We start from the raw sequence: 23,990 nt of genomic DNA on the forward strand, positions 1-23,990 counted from the left end.
TCCGCTGAAACACGCTTCAGCGGACTAAGTTGGACAGACAGTCCGCCCGTGTGTACGCGGCCTTAGGTTGTGTTACAAAAAAGGACAATTGTGTGACTTGTAAAATCTTGCCTTGTTCCACATGCTAGCGCCTGTGCAACAACTTAATAGGTGGGGTTTTCCCATCAATAACATGTGGCATAATGGAGGGCACACAGGTGTTTTGCTTTGTGTATTAGTACTTTGACAATGTCTTTGCATTGTCTGTGAGCCCCCAAGTAATGAAAAATGCTAAAAAGTAAACAATTTGAAGAAAAATGAATACTCACCTGCACTGTGCTTTCTTATGGGCTTTTTAATACTCAACTCCCCCAGGGGACAGCGTTGAGGCAAAGTCATGTGAAAGGTGCCTACAGAAGTCGCCTGGAAGCCGCGGTCCAGGGTCAGTATTATTTCTTTCTTAAAATCAACTTTGTTGGCTTTTATTTACAGTATAGGGTGGATGTGGTGTGAGACCACTGAGAGGCATAATCCGTAGTATGCATTTCGGTCATATAGAATTTGGTACTAAACCTGATTTTGGTTGACCTAACCTGTAAGGTATTTGACCATGTTTGTACAGCTTCATATAATAATGACCGAGCTATACACGTCAAACCTTTTGCAAGTATCCTGAAAAACGTTATGTAAAAGATACACTGTGGACCCGCATCTAAATTATCTATTTTTGAGAAATAACTCTCTAACCAAAGTTTGGGGGACACCTTATCTTCACACCTAACTATATGGCTAAAAGTATGTGAACCCCCAAATGATGGAGTTCATCTCCAGTGAAGGGTCCTGGTAATCCTCCATCATACAAAGACATTGTAGACAATTGTGCTCTTCCAACCTTGTGGTAAGATTGGTGAAGACCTATTTCTGTTCCAGTGTGACTCTGTCACCCCTGTGTACAAAGCCAGCTCCATAATGATATGACTGTGCCCTCCCTATCCCCAGTGTACAAAGCCAGCTCCATAAAGACATGACTGTGCCCCCCCCCCCCCCCCCGTGTACAAAGCCAGCTCCATAAAGACATGAATGTGCCCCGCCGTGTACAAAGCCATCTCCATAAAGACATGACTATGCCCCCCCCATGTACAAAGCCAGCTCCATAAAGACATGACTGTGCCCCCCCCCCCCGTGTACAAAGCCAGCTACATAAAGACATGACTGTGCCCCCCTTGTGTACACAGCCAGCGCCATAAAAACATGACTGTGCCCCCCCCCCGGGTACAAAGCAAGCTCCATAAAGACATGACTGTGCCCCCCGTGTACAAAGCCAGCTCCATAAAGACATGACCGTGACTCCTCTGTTTACAAAGCCAGCTCCATAAAGACATGACTGTGCCCCCCCCCCATTTACAAAGCCAGCTCCATAAAGACATGACTGTGCCCCCCCCCCCATGTACAAAGCCAGCTCCATAAAGACATGACTATGCCCCCCGCCGGGTACAAAGCCAGCTCCATAAAAACATGACTATGCCCCCCCGGGTACAAATCAAGCTCCATAAAGACATGACTGTGCCCCCCCCCCGCCATGTACAAAGCCAGCTCCATAAAGACATGACTATGCCCCCTCGTGTGCAAAGCTAGCTCCATAAAAACATAACTATGCCCTCCCCCCCATGTACAAAGGCAGCTCCATAAAGACATGACTGTGCCCCTCCCCCCATGTACAAATCCAGCTCCATAAAGACATGACTTTGCCCCCTCCCTGTGTACAAAGCCAGCTCCATAAAGACATTACTGTGCACCCCCCCCCCCCCCCCCCCATGTACAAAGCCAGCTTCATAAAGACATGATGTGACTAGTTTGATGTGGAGAAACTTGAGTGCCCTGTACAGAGAGTCCTGACCTCAACCCGACTTTTAGAAGACTTTGGTATAAGGTCTTCTCGTCCAACATCAGTACCCTCCGCTAACCTTACAGAACACTTTTGGGAAGAGGTCATCTTACCCGAAAGGTGTTCAGTAGGTTTGAGGTCATGGAGGAACTTGTGTCCTGTACAGAGCCCTGACCTCAACCCTACTGACCACCTTTGGGGTGAAACGGAATGCCGATCATGAGCAGGTCCTCCTGTTATAACACCATCATACAAAGACATTGTAGACAATTGTGCCCTTCCAGCCTTGTGGTAGGTGAAGACCCTCTCCTGTTCCAGCATGACTGTTGCCACCCCCCCCACCCCCCTCCGTGCACAAAGCCAGCTCCATAAAAGCATGGAGTGACCAGTTTGGCATGGAGTAACTTCAGCGACCTGTACAGGGCCCTTTGTTGTGAAGTGGAATTTTAATTTTGAGCCAGGTCTTCTCATACAACATGAGCATCTAAGCTCAACCCTACTGAAAACATTTGGAATGAATTGGAAAGCCAATTGTGAGCATTGTTTTCTCATTCACCATCAGCACCTGACCTCAACAAAAATGCTCTTTTGGTGGAATAGGCACCAATGTACACAGAGTGTCCTGCACAGAGCCCCATCCTCAACCCTATTGAATACCTTTGGGATGAATTGGAACTCTGATGGTGAGCCGGGTCTTTTTTATTTGTTGCTCGACGTGGGGCCCAACATTCAAGCCAGGTCTTCTATCCAACATCAGTTCCTTACTTCACAAATGGGTACAGCTTTGCGCAGACGCATTAATACAACGTTGTCCGCTTTTTGTGGATATAACAGAGGCTGTTATATCCACAAAAAGCGGACAACGTTGTATTAATGATTAATGGCCATGGTGGTGGACAACTGCATAGTAAATCTGAAAGACTATTTACGCCAACACAGGATGGTGCTGTGGGTGTACAGAAGGTAATTAAGTACCACATCCTAATCATGGAACAACCTGAATATGGTGAATGGAAAAATTTACTTTATAGGCACCACTCATAACAAAATAAACACATTTTATTTATAACATATTACGAAATGTGAAATCACATATAAAAACAATACTGTCACAATTTTTAAAGTTAGATGTCCGCAACCATAGCCGCATGGATCAGGGAAAATCCCTAATGGCTACACTGCCATTGGTATAAACAGCAGAAAAGTCAGTGCTACTACCCATACGCCACCTAGATAGCAGAGCTCCCAGGTGCTCCATCCACAGTCGCTGGCTGATTAGAGTAATGTAGAAAAAATTATCCGCACTCCGGCATCATCTGATTTAATCAGCGTTTTTTTCACTGTGGCTATTCAATAAAATGAAGAAATGAAGAGCAACAACCGGAGTGCGGATAATTTTTTCTACATTACACTGCCATTGGGTCAATTTTTTCCATTCACCGTATTCAGAACTTCATAGTAAAGGCCATGGTGGATGGGGTAACTTCATTTTAATGGCAATGATTTTTGAATGGAATGTCCAAAAAGATCACATGGGTGTGATGGTCAAGGGGAACAGAAACTGAACTGTACAAAACAAGACACACTGAAGTTACTATGTAATTATGAACCCCCCTGGGCATACCTAATTTGCACCACATACAAAATACCCCATTTATATACATTCTTTACATCTTTAAATTTGGCAGATGTCACAGAACCAACCCATACAACCTACTGTAGATGATGCAAGATATGCCGTTGTCAACTCTGTTAGGGGCCATTACAGGGATAGAAATCCTAATTCCTTTCATGGTGAGTTTTGCTCCATCCTTCGAACACTGAGATACAGATACTCTTCCATGTAGATGCTGTATATTCCATCTTCATAGACTATAGACCAGTGATGGCGAACCTCGGCACCCCAGATGTTTTGGAACTACATTTCCCATGATGCTCATGCACTCTGCATTGTAGTTGAGCATTGAGTTGAGAAATGTAGTTCCAAAACATCTGGGGTGCCAAGGTTCGCCATCACTGCTATAGACACTACGTAGAATTACAAGCCACAGTCAAAAGATTTATTGGGTTAATACACAATGCAGTTAAGGGTCATTCAAAATGCAGTAATCAAAAGGATCCATTGGGCTTACTATCGTTAAGGTGAAATGTGATTGGAAGCCAAGATTTACTGCACTTCTCACCGCCTCGTTTTTATAGAGCTTCCGTAGAAAGCAAGCGGCTATTAAGTGTATCTAAAGGCAAACATTTTGGTAATTTTGTGTCAAGAAGGGAAAGGGTAAAACCCTGTTGAGTATTTATTAACCTCATTGTCCTAAAGGAGAGGTTCCTCCTCGCTTCCTGTCATATTGACACAAGGGGAATTTAAAGGATTTTTCCTTCAAGTCAACAAAGAGGAAATCTTCTTAGTAATGGAACTTTCCATTGGAAGATTTCTCTTCTATTTTGGAGACATCTCAAAAAGGATTTTGGATTGCCCGTCCCTTTCTTTCTCAATGACAATGGTGACCAGGACAAATCGAGAGTGGCCATCATCTCAGCAAGGACCTCGACTATGGACCATGGTTTTTGAATAGGAGGAGGAGGAGTTGTATAGGAGTTCCCTCTCTCTTATAAATGGTCTCTAAATAGAAGATAGGGCTCTTATAAATTGTCTCCAAATACAACATAGGGCTCTTATAAATTGTCTCCTATAGAATCATGAAGATGAGATAGAGAATAGAAGCACCACTCAACCTATAAAGTCCAGAATACGTTTTTATTTAAATTCATCAGGAAAAGCTGTCGAGTTTCAGGGGTTGCAAGGGTCCCCCTTCTTCGGGGCTATGATATAAATTGGTGACTGTTCTACAGCAGTTGTATAGTAATATGTACTGGTGACTAGAGCTACATATACATTTATAAATTACCAAAAGGAAAATCCAAAAGGAAAAAGCTAAAATAACATTAAAAAAAACTATTTTTGCTATTTACATATATATTTTTTTTAACAGCTAAAAGGATGGTGACTAGAGTTATGTATACATTTATAAAATACCAAAAGGAAAATCCTAAAGGAAAAAGCCAAAATAAAATAAAAAACTTTTTTTTGCTATATATATATATATATATATATATATATATATATATATATATATATATATATATATATATATATTTTTTTTTTTTTTTTTTTTAAGCTAAAAGAAACCCTAAAAACCAAAACTACATTTAGAAAATCAAATTTCTGTTAAATTTTATCTTTTTCTTAAAAATACTAAAATAAAATAAAATACTTTCAGTATTTAAAAAATAATAATAATAATAATAGTATTTTATTTTTTATGTTAACTTCTACTGAATATTTCTATAATATTGTTGTAGATCATGCCTAAAGTTTTGCATAGCCCTGATGGAGCGGGACACTTGGTACCCCCCAGGATGCATTAGCTTTTCCTGCTAAATTTAAATAAAATATTATCTGGACACTTGAATGATTCTACAGTATCTCACAAAGGTAAGTACACCCTTCATTCACATGTGTGTAAATCTTTTCCTCTGTCTTTTCAATTGACAACACTGAAGAAATGACACTTGTCTACAATGTAAAGTATTGAGTGTACAGCTTGTATAACAGTGTAAATTTGCTGTCCCCTTAAAATAACTCAACATACAGTCATTAATGTCTAAACCGCTGGCAACAAAAGTCAGTACACCCCTAAGTGGAAATCTCCAAATTGGGCTCAAAGTGTCAATATTTCGTGTGGCCACCATTATTTTCCAGCATTGCCTTAACCCTCTTGGGCATGGAGGTCACCAGAGCTTCACAGGTTGTCACTAGAGTCCTCTTCCCCTCCCCCATGATGACATCACGGAGCTGGTGGATGTTGGAGACCTTGTGCTCCTTCACCTTCCATTTGAGGATGCCTCACAGATGATCAATAGGGTTTTAGGTCTGGAGACATGCTTGGCCAGTCCATCACCTTTACCCTCAGCTTCTTTAGCAAGGCAGTGGTGGTTTGGAGGTGTGTTTGGGGTGGTTATCATGTTGGAATACTGCCCTGCGGCCCAGTCTCTGAAGAGAGGGGATCATGCTCTGCTTCAGTATGTCACAGTACATGTTGCCATTCATGGTCCCCTCAATGATCTGTAGCTCCCCAGTGGCGGCAGCATTCATACAACCCAAGACCATGACACTCCCGCCACCATGCTTGACTGTAGACAAGACACACTTGTCTTTGTCCTCCTCACCTGGTTGCCACCACACAATAAGTTTATCTTGGTCTCATCAGACCACAGGACATGGTTCCAGTAATCCATGTCCTTAGTCTGCTTGTCTTCAGCAAACTGTTTGTGGTCTCTCTTGTACATCATCTTTAGAAGAGGCTTCCATCTGGGATGACAGCCATGGAGACCAATTTGATGCAGTGTGCAGCGTATGGTCTGAGCACTGACAGGCTGACCCTCCACCCCTACAACCTCTGCAGCATTGCTGGCAGCACTCATACAGCTATTTCCCATTGAAACTATGAAACTATGAAACAACCTCTGGACATGACGCTGAGCACTTGACCTCAACTTCTTTGGTGGACCATGGCCAGGTCTGTTCTGAGTGTAGCCTGTCCTGTTATACTGCTGTATGGTCTTGGCCACCGTGATGCAGCTCAGTTTCAGGGTCAATCTTTTTATAGCCTAGGCCATCTTTATGCAGAGCAACAATTCTGTTTCTCAGATACTCAGAGAGTTCTTTGCCATGAGGTGCCATGACCAGTATGAGAGAGTGAGAGCGATAACACCAAATTTAACACACCTGCTCCCCATTCACACCTGAGACCTTGTAACACTAACGAGTCACATGACACCGGGGGAGAGAAAATGGCTAATTGAGCCCAATTTGGACATTTTCACTTAGGGGTGTACCGACTTTTGTTGCCAGCGGTTTAGACATTAATGGCTGTGTGTTGAGTTATTTTGAGGGGACAGCAAATTTACACTGTTATACAAGCTGTACACTCACTACTTTACATTGTAGATAAGTGTCATTTGTTCAGTGTTGTCACATGAAAAGAGGGAGGAAATGTCACTGAGGGGTGTACTTACTTTTGTCAGATACTGTATATTCATGCTTGCTGGATATCTTGTGATCTTTTCTACAAAAATCTATCTTAATAAAAATTGTCAGTTTCAAAAATATATATTATCTGGGAATATGAATAGAACTTATGTACCCTACACCCACAGCAATAAAAACCGAGCACGGGTTCTAATCTTTCCCACCTCCATCCCCATACTAAAAAAGTGTTGGCTTTAGATACACTTTAGCTTTTAGCAGTTTAGAAATTCAGCTTCTTCCAGACGGGTTGTTATGCATTGTTTATTTGATTGCTCGTTGCACTGTATTGATACATAGAGGTCAGTATACTAACTTTCATGTACAGATTGAGAAGGCCACAAATGGCCCTTCATTAAATCAATGATACCCTCTAGGTTTATTTTAGAACTACTCATATTCCTAATGCTTTACCCCCTTATACATTGTGTTTATACCGCCAACAAACTCCAGCAGGTGTAGCCACATAAAGCTCTGATATTTTTATGCAATGAACCCCTCAGTTTGAGAACCTACCCTCCAACCCCAGGGTGAGAACTCAATGTCCTGTACCTTCGAGACCTGTTATCTCTTGAATTCTCTTGTTTGTTTCCGTTTGCTCGGCTCGGTCTCCAGGACCCAGCGCTAAGAAACAGGGGGAAGAGATATCGGATAATGACGAAGACGAGGAAGGAGGTACTTGCTGGCTGAGGCTGATGCATGGAACCCATTATCATCATACCTTTTTTCCTTCTGCCTATTTCCCTCCTCTCCTCCTTCTCACGTGTATTAGAAATCTTAGAGGGTTATCTCCCTTTTCATTGTGCACTTCTCATCTTTAATCCTTGAACATCCACAACTCATCCTCCTACCCTGGTTGGTTCCTCGGTTAGAGTCAGGTTTGGGTTTTCTAATGTAGCTGTAGCAAATGAGGGTAAGAGTAAGAATAAGGAGTAAGGTGCTTGAGAGGCTTGTGAAGGGTCGTGTTTAGTAGGGGGATCAATGTAGGTGGAAGGCCACTGAGGTGGTCAATGTAGGTGGTGGAAAGCCACTGAGGTGGTCAATGTGGGTGGTGGAAGGCCATTGAGGTGGCCATTCTATGTAGATGCCATTGAGGTGGCCATTCTATGTAGATGCCATTGAGATGGTCATTCTATGTAGATGCCATTGAGGTGGTCGTTCTGTGTAGATGCCATTGAGGTGGTCATTCTATGTAGATGCCATTGAGGTGGCCATTCTATGTAGATGCATTGAGGTGGTCATTCTATGTAGATGCCATTGAGGTGGCCATTCTATGTAGATACCACTGAGGTGGTCATTCTATGTAGATGCCATTGAGGTGGTCATTCTGTGTAGATGCCATTGAGGTGGTCATTCTATGTAGATGCATTGAGGTGGTCAGTCTATGTAGATACCATTGAGGTGGTCATTCTGTGTAGATGCCATTGAGGTGGTCATTCTATGTAGATGCCATTGAGGTGGTCATTCTGTGTAGATGCCATTGAGAAGGTCATTCTGTGTAGATGCCATTGAGGTGGTCATTCATAGGACAGGCCATGGTATGAGCATGGGCCATGAGCCCCTTTTCTTGTTGTTCCCGTCACACCTTTATCTCCTCTATAATGAGTATCTTTTTTTGATCCTAATATGTTATTTAAGTGCTAGCTCTCCATGTGAGGAACACAGTCATTGTCTTGTGGCAGATATTTTTCCCGTGCCATTGCATTATTTAGCACTATTTTTTTGTTATTGCTGTATACATTTATCTCCAGGCGTTTGGCTTAGTTGTCCTCTGTCCGCCTTCTACTCATCTCCCTGCCTGCTAGAGCTTGAGTAGTTCATCTCTCGTATTGATGGACCCTTCTCATGTGAGCCGGGCAACCACCCCACATGATTGTTAAGGGAAAATCCATTTCATCTCCTTGCTGTAGCGCTCCTTCACAGGACTGCACCCGTTTGTGGTATCATAATGGTCAAGTCCTGAGAAGGGGTCAGTTTTACTGTTTTTTTTTTTTTTAATATATTTCTGTGGCATGAGCTGCATGCTTGGCTAGCTGGTGTGTTCTCTGTGGTGGGAAGGGCTTCCAGAGTGGAAGGGGCTTTTGTGTTGGGGAAGTGGTAGCGCCTTACTCTACTCTTTGGTCTGACTTGTAAGTTAAGACCGCGTTTGGCCACGCGTGTTCCGTCAAGATGTACATTGTTCGCCTTTGTGTTCTTCCGTATGAATGAAGTCAAGTGGTTGGTGTCAAGAGGCTCTCGAAAGTTGGTTATCTCTTGCTAAGGCCGTGTTACCTTTTCATTTCACCTCCCCGTAGATATCCGAGACACAGGAGCTAAACCGGTCATGGTGTACATCCACGGAGGCTCGTACATGGAGGGCAGCGGGAACATGATTGATGGAAGCGTGCTCGCCAGCTACGGCAACGTCATCGTTATCACCTTGAACTATCGAGTGGGCGTTCTGGGTGAGTGACACATGTTCTTCCTATCTTCTATCCCTTCTGTTCCTTATTTATCGCTTTCCTGTGACTTGACTGTTTATTTACCTCACTTCCAATCATGCCACCGGCTCTGCGTTTCTCCGTAATCATTGAATGGAAATTTCCGTAATTAATATGGCTTTTTCTTTATTGTCCTCGGGGTCCTTGCAAAGATAATGAGCCCCCTGAAGCATTTCGTATTAAAATTGGTGATGGCTGGTGGGGGGGGGGGGGGGGGGGGGCTTTTCATTAATGTCTCCCTATAGGGTTTGTCATGGGTTTTTCCTCTGGATTCTCTTATATGGGATATATTGTTAATAGTTATTAAACTGTGATAATAAGGCAGACCCCCGCTGCAAATATAAAATGTGATCAGGTGTAGGGAGTGTAGGATGAAAATTATCAACCAATCCTCCAAGCAAAATGATTAGACGGATCGTTACCGGATAGAAACAGCTAAAGTACAACAAATGGTTCTACCTCATTAAATGTGCAAATGCTACATTATGGATCCAACTGAATTTTTAGTTTAAATTGGCTAAATACATCCCATCACATCACAAGAAAAGGTGTTCAAAGCTCAATATTGCTCCTACAAGGCTGGAGTATTAGTCTGCTGGAGCATTGCTCCTACAAGGCTGGAGGAATGGTCTGCAGAAACCAGATCATTGCACCTGCCATCCACTAATCGTGGTCGCAATGCTTTGCAGGCTCCATGGCAAAACAAATCAATAAACACGCATTGTGTTATTCATTAATATGGGTGCACTTATTTATTTATTTTTGCAAAAGTTGGACTATGCCCTTAACTGTAGGTGGTGTCACCTGCCTGTTTGCGCTTTTTGGCAGAGCTATGTAAATCCCAGGACTGGATGGACAGATTTAAATATTCTTTGGCAGATTAAACAATATATCCATTTTATTTTTTTTCTTTGCAGGGTTCTTGAGTACTGGAGACCAGGCAGCTAAAGGCAATTATGGGCTCCTCGATCAGATCCAGGCCCTGCGTTGGGTCAGTGAGAATGTGGCATTTTTTGGTGGAGACCCTCATAGGATAACAGTTTTTGGCTCGGGCATAGGAGCGTCCTGTGTCAGTCTTCTCACGCTGTCCCATCACTCAGAAGGTATTGCAGATTTGCGGTCATGTGTTCTATTAATTTATTACTGTGAAATATCTCCAATAATCCCTGAAAATTCCGGATATGTTGATGTTCAATACCTCTGCAGATCATCTAATGACACCATCACCCCCATCATCTGATGACACCATCACCCCCATCATCTAACGACGCGTTTTCATGACTGTTTGTCTGTGTGTCTGTCCCATCACATGGAAGGTATATGGACCATCTGACATTATTCCATGATTGCATCATCAGGTGTCTGTATGTCGGCCGCTCTGAAGGTACAAAGTATATTCAATACAAAGAGAACCTTTCCTTTCCCCCGAACCATTCCCTTCCATGATTCTTCCAGGGTCTCACCTCTCAGATTTTATCTGCTAGATCAGCAAACTTTATTAAACAACCTAAGAGAACCTGTCATATAATAAAACAGTTCCATCAAAGGTCATACCTGTAAAGCGGAAACTGATACTTACCTTTCCTAGCTGGGAGTTTCCACCTCCTGGGCCACCTACAGCTCTGACAGAGGTCATTCTCTGACCTCAACTTATTATAGGGCATAGAGGTCAGAAGAGGGAACCAATGACACTCATGGGGGACCCAGCAGATCAACACCCCAGAAGTTTCTTCAGGGGACCAGTTCTCTTCAACCGAGCAGCATTGGGTGGCAGGAGAGGTAAGTTCAGCTACTTATTTACAGGTATGTGGTCAGTTAAATCTCTTTTACTATATATCTCTTTAAAGTGTATGTATTTCTTTCTGTTTTCAACTAGTGTACAGACTAATTAAAACCCAGTCAAGTTTTTATTTCTAGAGCAGTGGGTGGCAGGCTCTGGATGCATGTTTCAGCATCCAAATACACAGCATGTCCTCAGCATCGGACAATCTTGTCCATAGTCTCCAATCATCTCCTGTAGGATGTCCATAGTATCCAACCAACTCCCGTAGGATATCAATATCCATCCATTTCCTGTAGGCTGTCCATCGTCTCCAACCATCTCCTGTACAATGTCCTTAGTCTCCAACCATCTCCTGTATGATGTCCATAGTCTCCAACCATCTCGTGTAAGACATCCATACTCTCCAACCATCTCCTGTAGGATGTCCATAGTCTCCAACCATCTCCTGTAGGATGTCCATAGTCTCCAACCATCTCCTTTAGGATGTCCATAGTCTCCAACCATCTCCTGTATGATATCCATAGTCTCCAACCATCTCCTGTAGGATGTCCATAGTCTCCAACCATCTCCTGTACGATGTCCATAGTCTCCAACCATCTCCTGTACAGTGTCCATAGTCTCCAACCATCTCCTGTACGATGTCCATAGTCTCCAACCATCTCCTGTACGGTGTCCATAGTCTCCAACCATCTTCTGTAGGATGTTTTCACTCCCCAACCATGTCCTTTAGGATGTTCTCAGTATCTGACCATTAGCTGTAGAATGTTCTCAGTCTCTGACTATCTTACTCCAATGTAAGGGGTATTCTTCCCACCGACCACAAATGTAAGAAATTTTTTTCCCACTGACCACCAATCTTCCCACTGACCACCAATGTAAGGGGCATTTTTTCACCAACTGGCCACTAGTGTAAGGAGCATTCTTCTCACTGACCACCAATGTAAGGAACATTCTCCCCACTGATCACCAATGTAAGGAACGTTCTTCCTACTGATTACCAATGTAAGGAACATTCTTCTCACTGATCACCAATGTAAGGAACATTCTTCCCGCTGACCACCAATGTAAGGGACATTCTTCCAACTGATCACCAATGTAAGGAACATTCTTCCCACTGATCACCAATGTAAGGGACATTCTTCCCATTGATCACCAATGTAAGGAGCATTCTTTCCACTGGTCACCAATGTAAGGAACATTCTTCCTACTGATCACCAATGTAAGGGACGTTCTTCCCACTGGCCACCAATGTAAGGAACATTCTTCCCACTGACCACCAATGTAAGGAGCATTCTTCCTATTGGCCATCACACATCTACCTTGAGTTATAGGTATAGTAATTATTTGCATTAGCATATTAGCATGCTTGGCCCTATGGTGATGTCAAGGGCCACAGTTGAGGTCACCTAAACCTTGTATGTTGATCATGGCTGATCTAGCAGATGGAACCTGAGGGAAATATAAGAAGTATGAGGCCGGCTTTAGTCTGTTCCCTCTTAAATTTTTACGTACTTTGTTTTCTATCCATTATTTCTGTTTTCTCTCTCTCTTCCCTCCCCCGGTCTGTGACGTTATAATGGTCTGATGGTTGGTTGACATTTTATATAATGGTGTCGTTACAGTAGTAGTTCCCCGTGATCCCCCGAGATCCTCGGTTACCTATTTCTCACACTTAATTTCCCAGTCTTTGTACTCTTTGTTTTCTCTCTCTTCTCCTCTCCTCTAGTTCCATTCATTTTTCTCCAACCCCTCCCGTCTGTAGAATGGTCCTCTTGTGCTTGGTTTCTTCCCTGGCACACACTGAGACCAGCTGGGCAGGAAGTGGAGTTGTGGATTTCGCGATCTCCGTCTGTCTTTCTGTCTCGCAGTGTCTGATGCCGGGGGAGTTCATAAAAAAACAGCAGAAACTCCCACTTCAAAGGCACCACCGTAAATGTTGTACTGATCAGACGGGATTAATAAAACATTGATACAGCAGGTCCCGGTGTGAAATAGAAATGTGTGGATGGGGAGATATGTCATGCTCGGTGTAGATGAGTAAATCTGGTCTTTTGTGGCAGGTCTGTTCCAGAGAGCCATCATACAAAGCGGATCAGCCTTGTCCAGCTGGGCCGTCAATTACCAACCTGTGAAATACACCCGGCTGCTCGCGGAGAAAGTAGGCTGCAATGTGCTGGACACCGTCGACATGGTGGATTGCTTGCGTCAGAAGATTGCCAAGGAGTTGGTGGAGCAAGACATCCAGCCTGCACGGTATCACGTCGCCTTTGGGCCCGTCATCGATGGAGACGTCATCCCAGATGACCCGGAGATCCTCATGGAGCAAGGAGAATTCCTCAACTACGACATAATGCTGGGGGTCAACCAAGGGGAAGGACTCAAGTTTGTGGAAAACGTTGTGGATGCAGAAGACGGCGTCTCCGGAAGTGACTTTGACTACTCGGTGTCTAATTTTGTGGACAACCTGTACGGGTACCCGGAAGGCAAAGACACGCTCCGTGAGACCATCAAGTTCATGTACACTGATTGGGCTGACCGAGACAACCCTGAGACTAGGCGCAAAACTTTGGTGGCTTTATTCACTGACCATCAGTGGGTGGAGCCATCAGTGGTGACCGCTGACTTACATGCTCGTTATGGCTCCCCAACTTATTTTTATGCGTTTTACCATCACTGTCAGAGTTTGATGAAACCGGCCTGGTCTGACGCTGCCCATGGTGACGAGTTACCCTACGTCTTCGGTGTCCCGATGGTGGGTCCTACAGATTTATTCCCCTGCAATTTCTCCAAGAATGACGTCATGTTGAGTGCCGTAGTCATGACCTACTGGACCAACTTTGCTAAAACGGGGTATGTAACTATAACAGGTAACGTGTGGCATAAAATGAACTCTTGGAGCAACTGGGGCTTGGCTGAGGTTTGTGAGTGATTATATTTTCATTCATAAAACCACTTCTAACAAGAATGTAGATGATTGGCAATCTGTGAAGGTTGATTGAGAACTAAATGCTCCATGAATTACTTGTAACTGGATGATAAAAAGGAAGGAGCGTCTGGTGTCCAGAAAATTGCAAAATGTAAAATATGGTTTATAGACATTTATTAAAAAGTAGCAACAGGTACATCAAGCCAACCCGTCTCGGGGAATGGACTTCCCCTTCCTCAGGGCTGTTGCTGCGCACTGTTTGATGGTAACAATTCCCATGAATGATTATGTTAGATCAAAATTTCAGAAACCAGGATGTTTTCTTTGAACTGGGCACCCCTTCCTTTTTTACCCAAGTCGAAATGCTAAAACTACCATAAGGTCGCACAGAAAAAGCAGCAGCCCAATCCCTGATGGTGGCCCATCGCTACCATCAATCACTGGACACTATCCACTCTAAGGCATTCCTTCCTTTTTGCCCACACAAATACCCACCCAGGACCAGTGACCAATCCATTTAGTCTCCAACACAAGCTTGTGACTGGCTGGAAAGAGTGTAATAAATGAAAAATAGAAAGAATTCTTGAAATATCCTATTCAACAAGAGCCCCCACCCGCCCCCCCTTTAGCCTTTTTAAAAAAAAATGTTCATACAGTACCTGGTTTCCAGTTGTCTTCTCCTTGACCATGTGCTGTGCAGTCGTCTTTTCACTGGGGGTGGGGGTCCCTCATTTATTGACATGTAAGCAGCGTACTATGAGCCCAGGTCATGGTGATGGTGCACTCTTTGATGCAATGGGCTCTCAGGAAGAAGGTTGGCTGACTGGCGTCATTGAACCCAGGAGACCAGCAGCTGCAGCAAGACAGAAAGAACCCTATACGGGGGGAGCTGAGGATAGTAGGTGAGTATTGCAGCCAAAGCTGTGTTTTATTTTAAACGCTGCTGGGTAATTATTTTCTATTTGCTTAGTCAGGGGAGCTGGGTGTTCATCCAAACCCTACCTGTAAAGTCCACACCGCTCCTGCAACCGAGTCCTTCATCTCTTGGATAGTAGTGGTGTAGTGATGTCTAGGGTGCCAAGGTTGTGCTTTATGATAGATGTTGTAGGGTGGTGAGATTCAGGGATGGGTGTTGTAGGGTGGTGAGATTCAAGGATGGATGTTGTAGGGTGATGAGATTCAGAGATAGATGTAGGGTCGTGAGATTCAGGGATGGATGTTGTAGGGTGGTGAGATTCAGGGATAGATGTTGTAGGGTGGTGAGATTCAGGTATGGGTGTTGTAGGGTGATGAGATTCAGGGATAGATGTTGTAGGGTGGTGATATTCAGGGCTGAATGTTGTAGGGTGGTGAGATTCAGGGATGGATATTGTAGGGTGGTGAGATTTAGGGATGGATGTTGTAGGGTAGTGAGATTCAGGGATGGGTGTTGTAGAGTGATGAGATTCAGGGATGGATGTTATAGGGTGATGAGATTCAGGGATGGATGTTGTAGGGTGATGAGATTCAGGAATAGATGTTGTAGGGTGGTGATATTCAGGGATGGATGTTACAGGGTAATGGGATTCAGGGATGGATATTGTAGAGTGGTGAGATTTAGGGATGGGTATTGTAGGGTGGTGAGATTCAGGGATGGATATTGTAGGGTGGTGAGATTTAGGGATGGGAGTTGTAGGGTGGTGAGATTCATGGGCGGATATTGTAGGGTGGTGAGATTCAGGGATGGTTGTTGTAGGGTGGTGAGATTTAGGGATGGGTGTTGTAGGGTGGTGAGATTCAAGAATGCATGTTGTAGGGTGGTGAGATTCAGGGATTGATGTTGTAGGGTGGGGAGATTTAGGGATGGGTGTTGTAGGGTGGTGAGATTCAGGGATGGATGTTGTAGGGTTGTGAGATTCAGGGATGGGTGTTGTAGGGTGGTGAGATTTAGGCATGGGTGTTGTAGGGTGGTGAGATTCAGGGATGGATGTTGTAGGGTGGTGAGGTTCAGGGATGGATGTTGTAGGGTGATGATATTCAGGGATGGGTGTTGTAGGGTGGTGAGATTCGGGGATGGGTGTTGTAAGGTGGTGAGATTCAGGGATAGATATTGTAGGGTGGCGAGATTCAGGGATGGGTGTTGTAGGGTGGTGAGATTCAGGGATGGCTGTTGTAGGGTGGTGAGATTCAGGGATGGATGTTGTAGGGTGATGAGATTCAGGGATGGGTGTTGTAGGGTGGTGAGATTTAGGGATAGATATTGTAGGGTGGTAAAATTCAGGGATGGATGTTGTAGGGCGGTGAGATTTAGGCATGGGTGTTGTAGGGTGATGAGATTCAGGGATGGATATTGTAGGGTGGTGAGATTCAGGAATGGATGTTGTAGGGTGGTGAGATTCAGGGATTGATGTTGTAGGGTGGTGAGATTCAGGGATAAAACGGCTTCAGGCATGTTTTTTTTCCAGCTGCTTTTTTTTTTCATTCAAAGACCTTCAGAGGAGGAGAAATAATGTCCTGTGAGCAGGAGGTCTAATGACCTGGTGACCACTGAGGCGATAGAGTAGAACCTACACAACCCGCACAGTGTGTCAGTGCTGCCACCTGCTGGCAAGATATGGAAGTGGTTACTTTTTATTCAACTCTTGTATTTCTATACAGTTTTAAAGAAAAACCATATCATTTTACACCATTCATATTTAAAGCAGTAGTAACCTCTTGGAACAAAAAAAAAGGGAAAAGTTTCTTCTTCCTGCAAGGTGCACCACATGCTATGAAACGCATCCCTCCAGTGGCATGCTGTTACCTCAGAGGCTTCCATCTTCACCCAGTATTATTACTTCTAGTTTCTTGGGCTGTGGGGGGGGGGCGGCTTGAATGGCCGAGCCACGATGACGTCACTCCCGTCCATGCACGACACAGCTCTGAAGGAACGGTACAGGTATGCCAGTCCTTCAGAGTGCATGTGTCGGTGACGTCATCAGCTTCTGCTCGCTAGAATATCCCCTAAATGGTTCATGTTTAGGAGATATTCATTTTACCTACGGGTAAGATACACTATATTACCAAAAATATTGGGGTGCCTTACCATTACATGCATGTTGATTCAAGTTCTTCCACCCTAAACTCGCTCCTCCATGTCTTTATGGACCTTGCTTTGTGCACTGGTGCGCAGTCATGTTGGAGCAGGAAGGGGCCATCCCCAAACTGTTCCCACAAAGTTGGGAGCATGAAATTGTCCGAAATGTCTCCGTATTCTGAAGCCTTAAGAGTTCCCTTCACTGGAACTAAGGGGCTACGCCCAACCCCAGAGGAGCCAAGCCCAACGCCTGATGAGCCAAGCCCAACCCCTGAAAAATAACCCCACACCATAATCCCCCCTCCACCAAATGGTTGGGACCAGTGCACAAAGCAAGATCCATAAAGACATGAATGAGCGAGTTTGGGGTGAAGGAACTTGAGTGGCCTGCACAGAGTCCTGACCTCAACCCCCATAGAAAACCTTTGGGAGGAATTAGAGCAGAGACTGCGAGCCAGGCCTTCTCATCCAACACAAGTGCCTGTCCTCACAAATGCGCTTCTGGAAGAACGGTCAAACATTTCCATAGACACACTCCTAAACCTTGTGAACGGCCTTCCCAGAAGAGTTGAAGCTGTTATAGCTGCAAAGGGCGGCCAACGCAATATTGAACCCTACGGACTAAGACTGGGATGTCATTAAAGTTCATGTGTGTGTAAAGGCAGGTGTCCCAATACTTTTGACAATATTGTATATATTATTGGCTTGCCTGTAGGTAAAGATAAAAATGCAGCGTTTACTATCGCTATAATACAGGCCATGAAAACCATCTTGGTTAGAGGGCTACAGACTAGAAATAGAGGAACATCTTCCAATGAGGACACCTGTTCTGGTGACAACTGCATAAGAGGGGGATTTCCCACACTTTGTGGAGATTTCCCATCATTTCATGACGTTTCTCGGGACTCTTTCTCAGGAAGTGAAAAGAAATCTGTTAAGTTTTTGAATTAACTGTTTTTAGAACAGTTTTTTACTGATACTTTTCATTTTGAATGATCTCATCTTTTTGTTTATCTTGTAGTGACCCCAACAAACCTGTCCCCCAGGATACAAAGTTCATCCATACCAAGGCGAACCGTTTCGAGGAGGTGGCTTGGTCTAAGTACAACCCGCGGGATCAGCTGTATCTTCACATCGGCCTGAAGCCACGTGTGCGCGATCACTACCGGGCCACCAAGGTGGCATTCTGGAAACATCTGGTGCCGCACCTTTATAACCTACATGACATGTTCCACTACACGTCTACTACCACCAAGGTGCCACCTTCTGACACAACTCAGAATTCACATATAACTCGCAGGCCCAAGGTTTGGGAGACTAAGCGTCCGGGTGTCTCGCCCACGCTGAATGGACCAGGCAAGTGGAACCCTGATATCGACCAGGTGGACCCAGTTGTCATCCAGGATCCCAGGGACTATTCCACGGAGCTGAGTGTTACCATTGCCGTGGGAGCTTCTCTTTTGTTCCTCAATGTGCTGGCTTTTGCTGCTCTGTATTATCGAAATGATAAGCGGCGACAGGACACTCAACGCCAGCCGAGTCCGCAGCGATCCTCGGCCACGCGGGATCCGGCACACAGCCCCGTACCTCCTGAGGAGCTCAATTCACTGCAAATAAATGCCGGACACCCCGATTGTGAAGGAGGAGGAGTCTCCGGCCACGACAACCTGCGTCTCGCCACGCTTTCTGACTACACCCTTACATTACGTCGTTCCCCTGACGACATTCCACTCATGACACCTAACACCATCACCATGATCCCCAATTCTCTGGTGGGACTTCAAAGCCTTCACCCCTACAACACCTTTTCTGCAGGCTTCAACAGCACCGGTCTCCCCCACTCACACTCCACAACCAGAGTATAGCACCCCACCATGCTGCACTTCCTCCTTGCCCCGACACCAAGTCTACCTGAAGGTGTCAGAGACAAGGAAGAGGCGAAATGACACATTCCATACCCCCAAAGAAGAAGGGGGACGGGTGTGGGGCTTTGCTTCTAATACGGAAAGGGTCGATTCGGTCCTGACCCAGCAAGGACACACTTGTGGTGTGCTCTTGTTTCTTAAAGTGCTTTTACCTTTGTGGAGGCACCTAGAGTGAGGGCAGCTTGGGGTGAGGGAAACCTTGATTTGCAGATAACGGCCTGCGACTAAGAAGAACGCCATTGGAGAAGAGGCAGGAGGGGACCAAACCCAATGTATTGTCCCTTTTCTTTTCCACATGGCTTTCCATCAACGTTCACCATTCTGACTTTCCAGTTACTGTAAACCCTCACTGTCTGTACATGTGGAGAACCAGATCTGATGAGGAACAGATGACAAAATGTCTACTTTATTAGTATAGGACTGGGGGATGGGTGTTAGGCTCTGATAGAGATCATATTTCTCAAAAAAAAAAAAAAAATGTTTTTAGAAACATGACAAGATTTTTATTGGAAGACAGAAGAAGGTCACGGGACAGAGGGGCTGAAAATCAAGATACATTTGATCCCAGTCACCTAGCCTACTCCGCTCTATCCCAAATGTGTGCCAAATTCATTCACCAGCTAAGAAATGGGGCTGAACACAGTCCTAGTTTCGAAACTACCTTAATCTTCCCAGTGCCAAATATATGAAGCCAGCCATCTTAGAAAGAAGGTTACATAGGTAAAAGGTATGCGGCATTAGTTATTTTTGAAAAACATGGCCCAGTAAATAACTATGTGGCCAAAATTTTTGAACACCTGACCACCACACCTATCTATTATGACAAAAGTATATTGGCCTCCCTCCCAATGGTTGAGTTCAGGTGCCTCCAATGAAGGGTCCTAGTAATACTCCATCATATAAAGACATTGTAGACAATTGTGGTTTTCGAACCTTGTGGTAACAGCTTGGGGAAGACCCTTTTCTGTTCCACGATTGACTGTGCCCCACAGTGTACAAAGCCAGCTCCATAAAGAGATGGTGGGACCAGTTTTGTGTGGAGGAACTCCAGTGTCCTACACAGAGCCCTGACCTCATCCCTACTTTTGGAAGACTTTTGATATAAGGTCTTTTCATCCAAAATCAACGAATGCCCTTAAATCTATGGAACACCTTTGGGATGAGGTCTTCTCATCCCAAAGGTTATCAGTAGATTTGAGATCATTGAGGAACTTGAGTGTCCTGCACAGAGCCCTGACCTCATCCCTAATGATCACCTTTGGGATGTATTGGAACACCGATGGGGAGCCATGTCTTCTCATTCAACATCAGTTCCTGCCCTTAACCCTATGGAACACCTTTGGGATGAGGTCTTCGTATCCCTAAAGGCATTCAGTAGGTTTGAGATCATGGAGGAACTTGAGTGTTCTGCACAGAGCCTCAACCACAACCCTACTGAACACCTGTGGGATGAATTGGAATGCAGACGGTGAGCCAGGGCTTTTTCTGGTGCCCAACGTGTGCACCAACATGTGAGCCAGGATTTTCATCCAACATCAGTATCTGACCCAACAAATGGGCACAAATTACCTCAGACGCCCTCCAAAATCTTGTAGGAAGTCTTCCCAGAAGGGTGAGACAACTCCATATCAATCCCATCATTCTGGAATGGGCTATCCAGCAAGTTCATGTAGGTGAGGTGTCCACAGGCTTTTGACCACATGGTGTACTTCCAGCTAATAGCTTGTTAGAACCGGTAGTCCAATATCATGTTTAGGTTAAAGATTGCCTACTGTTGAGTTTGAAAAAACACACTGACTTCCACTTAAACAGAAGCTGGCACTACAAAGGATAAAACAGATGTCTGGGAAGGTTCTTGTGTATGCAGGTCGTGGTTTATCTAGCGGTAGTTGGCCACATTCATAGACTTGTTCTGTAATGTTGAAGATATCTCAAGTGTCTTCTTCCATTTAGAAATAAGGAGGATCTTTTTGATAAGCAGTAAAACATCTTGAACATTACAGAACAATTGAATGGGACCAACTATTGGTGATAAAGCAGATGGACACAATAGGGATGATGGAAAGATCCACAAGGTTTTGGTAAATACCACTGACTTGTCAAAATCTGTTACCTGTGCGTCCCAGAAGAACTTGTATTTAGTGTCACTGCAAAGTTCCATCATTTCCTTCACAACCCAAAGTGCAATAAGTAGGTTAGCGCACTCACATTGCATTGTGGGTTGAGTTTTAAGCCATCTGAATGTCTGTGTTTGGGAGATTCTGGGTGCACAGGATAATGGTAATTTCGAGAAGCCAAAGTGGTCTGTACGAGAACCCTGGGGCCTGTCACCTAGGTTCTTTTTAGAGCAGGGGTCTCCAAACTTTTCAAAGGGCCACTTTATTGTCCTTCAGACTTTAGGAGGGCCATTGTGGCCAGCAAGGGCAGAAATATCATGGGCCCAGCATCAGTGAGTATAAATATGGCCTCAGCATTGGTGGTCAATAGGAGGAGTATTCCCCCTATTAGTAGAAGGAATAGTATTCCATCATTGGTATCGGTGGAAGATATTATTGTTGGTGTCAGTGAGAGGAATAGTGCCTCATATCAGTGGAAGGAGTTGTGCCCCAAGGTATCGTTGGTGTCAGTGAGAGGAATAGTATCTCATATCGGTGGAAGGAGTTGTGCCCAAGGGCCGCATAAAGGCTAGCAAAGGGCCGCAGTTTGGAGACACCTGTTTTAGAGGATGGGAGGCCAATTCTCGACAGATGATCTCCAACATGAAAATTTCCAGCTTCGTCAGACTATCTCCAACATGGGAACTCCCAACTTGGTCACAGGAAGAAGACTAGTAAAGTCGGTCTGGTTGGCTGAATTAGTTGGTGTGACCCGCCAGTGATTGGTGAGTGTGCAGGCAAGGCTCTAGGTTTCAATGTATATTATGTCCGATGTTTACAGAGATATCCACGACACGGGGGTTCAGTATAAAATCCAAACGTGAATGGAACATGGACAGGTGACGCGCTTCTCTCAAGCTTTGAGATATACAGTATATAAATATATATATAATAGGAGACGTATATATATATATACTCTCAGATGATACGGTGGGGGTTTTCTTATATGGTGTTCACAACTAGTGATGGACGAACTTCCGACGGGACGTTTCGCGAACGCGAAACGCGAACGGACACAAACGTTCGCGAAAACGACCGTTCGCCGCGGGCTCCATTGACTTCAATGGGAGGCGAATTTCGCAAACCTTTAGGTCGAATTTGCGGCCACGGGGTAATTATTAGGGGGTAGCACGTAGTCCCACCACCTGGACAATAGCATAATACATGTATGAGGTGAATTTGGGATCGATAACTACAAGCATTTTTTTTTTATTTGGGAAATTGTTCTGACAATTCAGGACTATGGAGCTAATGAAGGCAATGGAGGAGAGGGAAGGTCAGGGACCAGGGTAGGCAAACAAGAGGGTGCAGGAGATACAGAGCACTGACAGCAGCACCGTAATACAGAGCACTGACATCAGCACCGTGACATACAGCGCTGACAGCAGCTCCGTGACATACAGCGCTGACAGCAGCTCCGTGACATACAGCGCTGACAGCAGCTCCGTGACATACAGCGCTGACAGCAGCTCCGTGACATACAGCGCTGACAGCAGCTCCGTGACATACAGCGCTGACAGCAGCACCGTGACATACAGCGCTGACAGCAGCTCCGTGACATACAGCGCTGACAGCAGCTCCGTGACATACAGCGCTGACAGCAGCTCCGTGACATACAGCACTGACAGCAGCTCCGTGACATACAGCGCTGACAGCAGCTCCGTGACATACAGCGCTGACAGCAGCACCGTGACATACAGCGCTGACAGCAGCTCCGTGACATACAGCGCTGACAGCAGCTCCGTGACATACAGCGCTGACAGCAGCTCCGTGACATACAGCGCTGACAGCAGCTCCGTGACATACAGCGCTGACAGCAGCTCCGTGACATACAGCGCTGACAGCAGCTCCGTGACATACAGCGCTGACAGCAGCTCCGTGACATACAGCGCTGACAGCAGCTCCGTGACATACAGCGCTGACAGCAGCTCCGTGACATACAGCGCTGACAGCAGCTCCGTGACATACAGCGCTGACAGCAGCACCGTAAGCAGCCCCAGGAGGAAGTCAGCACAGCACAGGGATGGTGTGATCCCCTCATAATAAGAACCCCCAGGAGGAAGTCAGCACAGCACAGGGATGGTGGGAGCCCCTCATAATAAGAACACCCAGGAGGAAGTCAGCACAGCACAGGGATGGTGGGAACCCCTCATAATAAGCAGCCCCAGTAGAAATATGACACCGCTCAACCTCTTCAAAGAGGAGGGTAGGGGCATATAGTACGGTGTGCTTTTTTGGGTCAGGGAAGTGAGCCAAATGAATTAAGAAGGTCTGTGTGCTTGATTCCAAAAATTGTTTATAGACATATACATGGTCTACTGATCACATGTGTTGAATTCCTCCGAGATCCATGCCTCATTCATTTTTAGAAATGTGAGGTAGTTAACACTGTGGTGAGCTAGGCGAGTACGCTTATCGGTCACAATCCCCCCTGCTGCGCTGAACGTCCTTTCGGACAGGACACTGGATGAGGGGCAAGCCAACAGTTCGATTGCAAATTGGGCAAGCTCTGGCCAGAGGTCAAGCCTGCCCACCCAGTAGTCTAGGGGTTCATCACTCCTCAGAGCGTCCACATCGGCCGTTAACCCAATGTAGTCGGACACCTGACGGTCTAGGCGTTCCCTGATGCTGGATCCGGATGACACCTGTCGATGGGTCGGCTGAAAGAATGACCTCATATCCGAAGTCACCAACACATCTTCAAACCGGCCT

General features: G+C 45.1%; 1 protein-coding gene across 4 annotated transcripts in view; it reads left to right on the forward strand.

Moving 5' to 3' along the window:
• The window catches only part of NLGN3 (neuroligin 3), a 176,209-nt gene extending 153,977 nt beyond the window's left edge, over nt 1-22,232 (forward strand). For 3 of the 4 annotated variants that reach the window (XM_077474368.1, XM_077474370.1, XM_077474369.1), the window contains 5 exons: nt 7,569-7,628; nt 9,248-9,397; nt 10,351-10,536; nt 13,277-14,066; nt 18,219-22,232. In XM_077474368.1, the coding sequence (XP_077330494.1) occupies nt 7,569-7,628; nt 9,248-9,397; nt 10,351-10,536; nt 13,277-14,066; nt 18,219-19,062 (2,030 nt within the window). In that variant the 3' untranslated portion in view covers nt 19,063-22,232. The remainder of the gene's footprint in view (nt 1-7,568; nt 7,629-9,247; nt 9,398-10,350; nt 10,537-13,276; nt 14,067-18,218) is intronic. The other variant, XM_077474371.1, reaches the window with a different exon arrangement.
• The last annotated feature ends 1,758 nt before the right edge of the window (nt 22,233-23,990 follow it).

This window comes from Lithobates pipiens, unplaced genomic scaffold, assembly GCF_037356315.1.
Source record: "Lithobates pipiens isolate NorthernLeopardFrog02 unplaced genomic scaffold, aLitPip1_a1.2 Scaffold_1, whole genome shotgun sequence".
In the NCBI taxonomy this organism is placed as follows: Eukaryota; Metazoa; Chordata; class Amphibia; order Anura; family Ranidae; genus Lithobates; species Lithobates pipiens.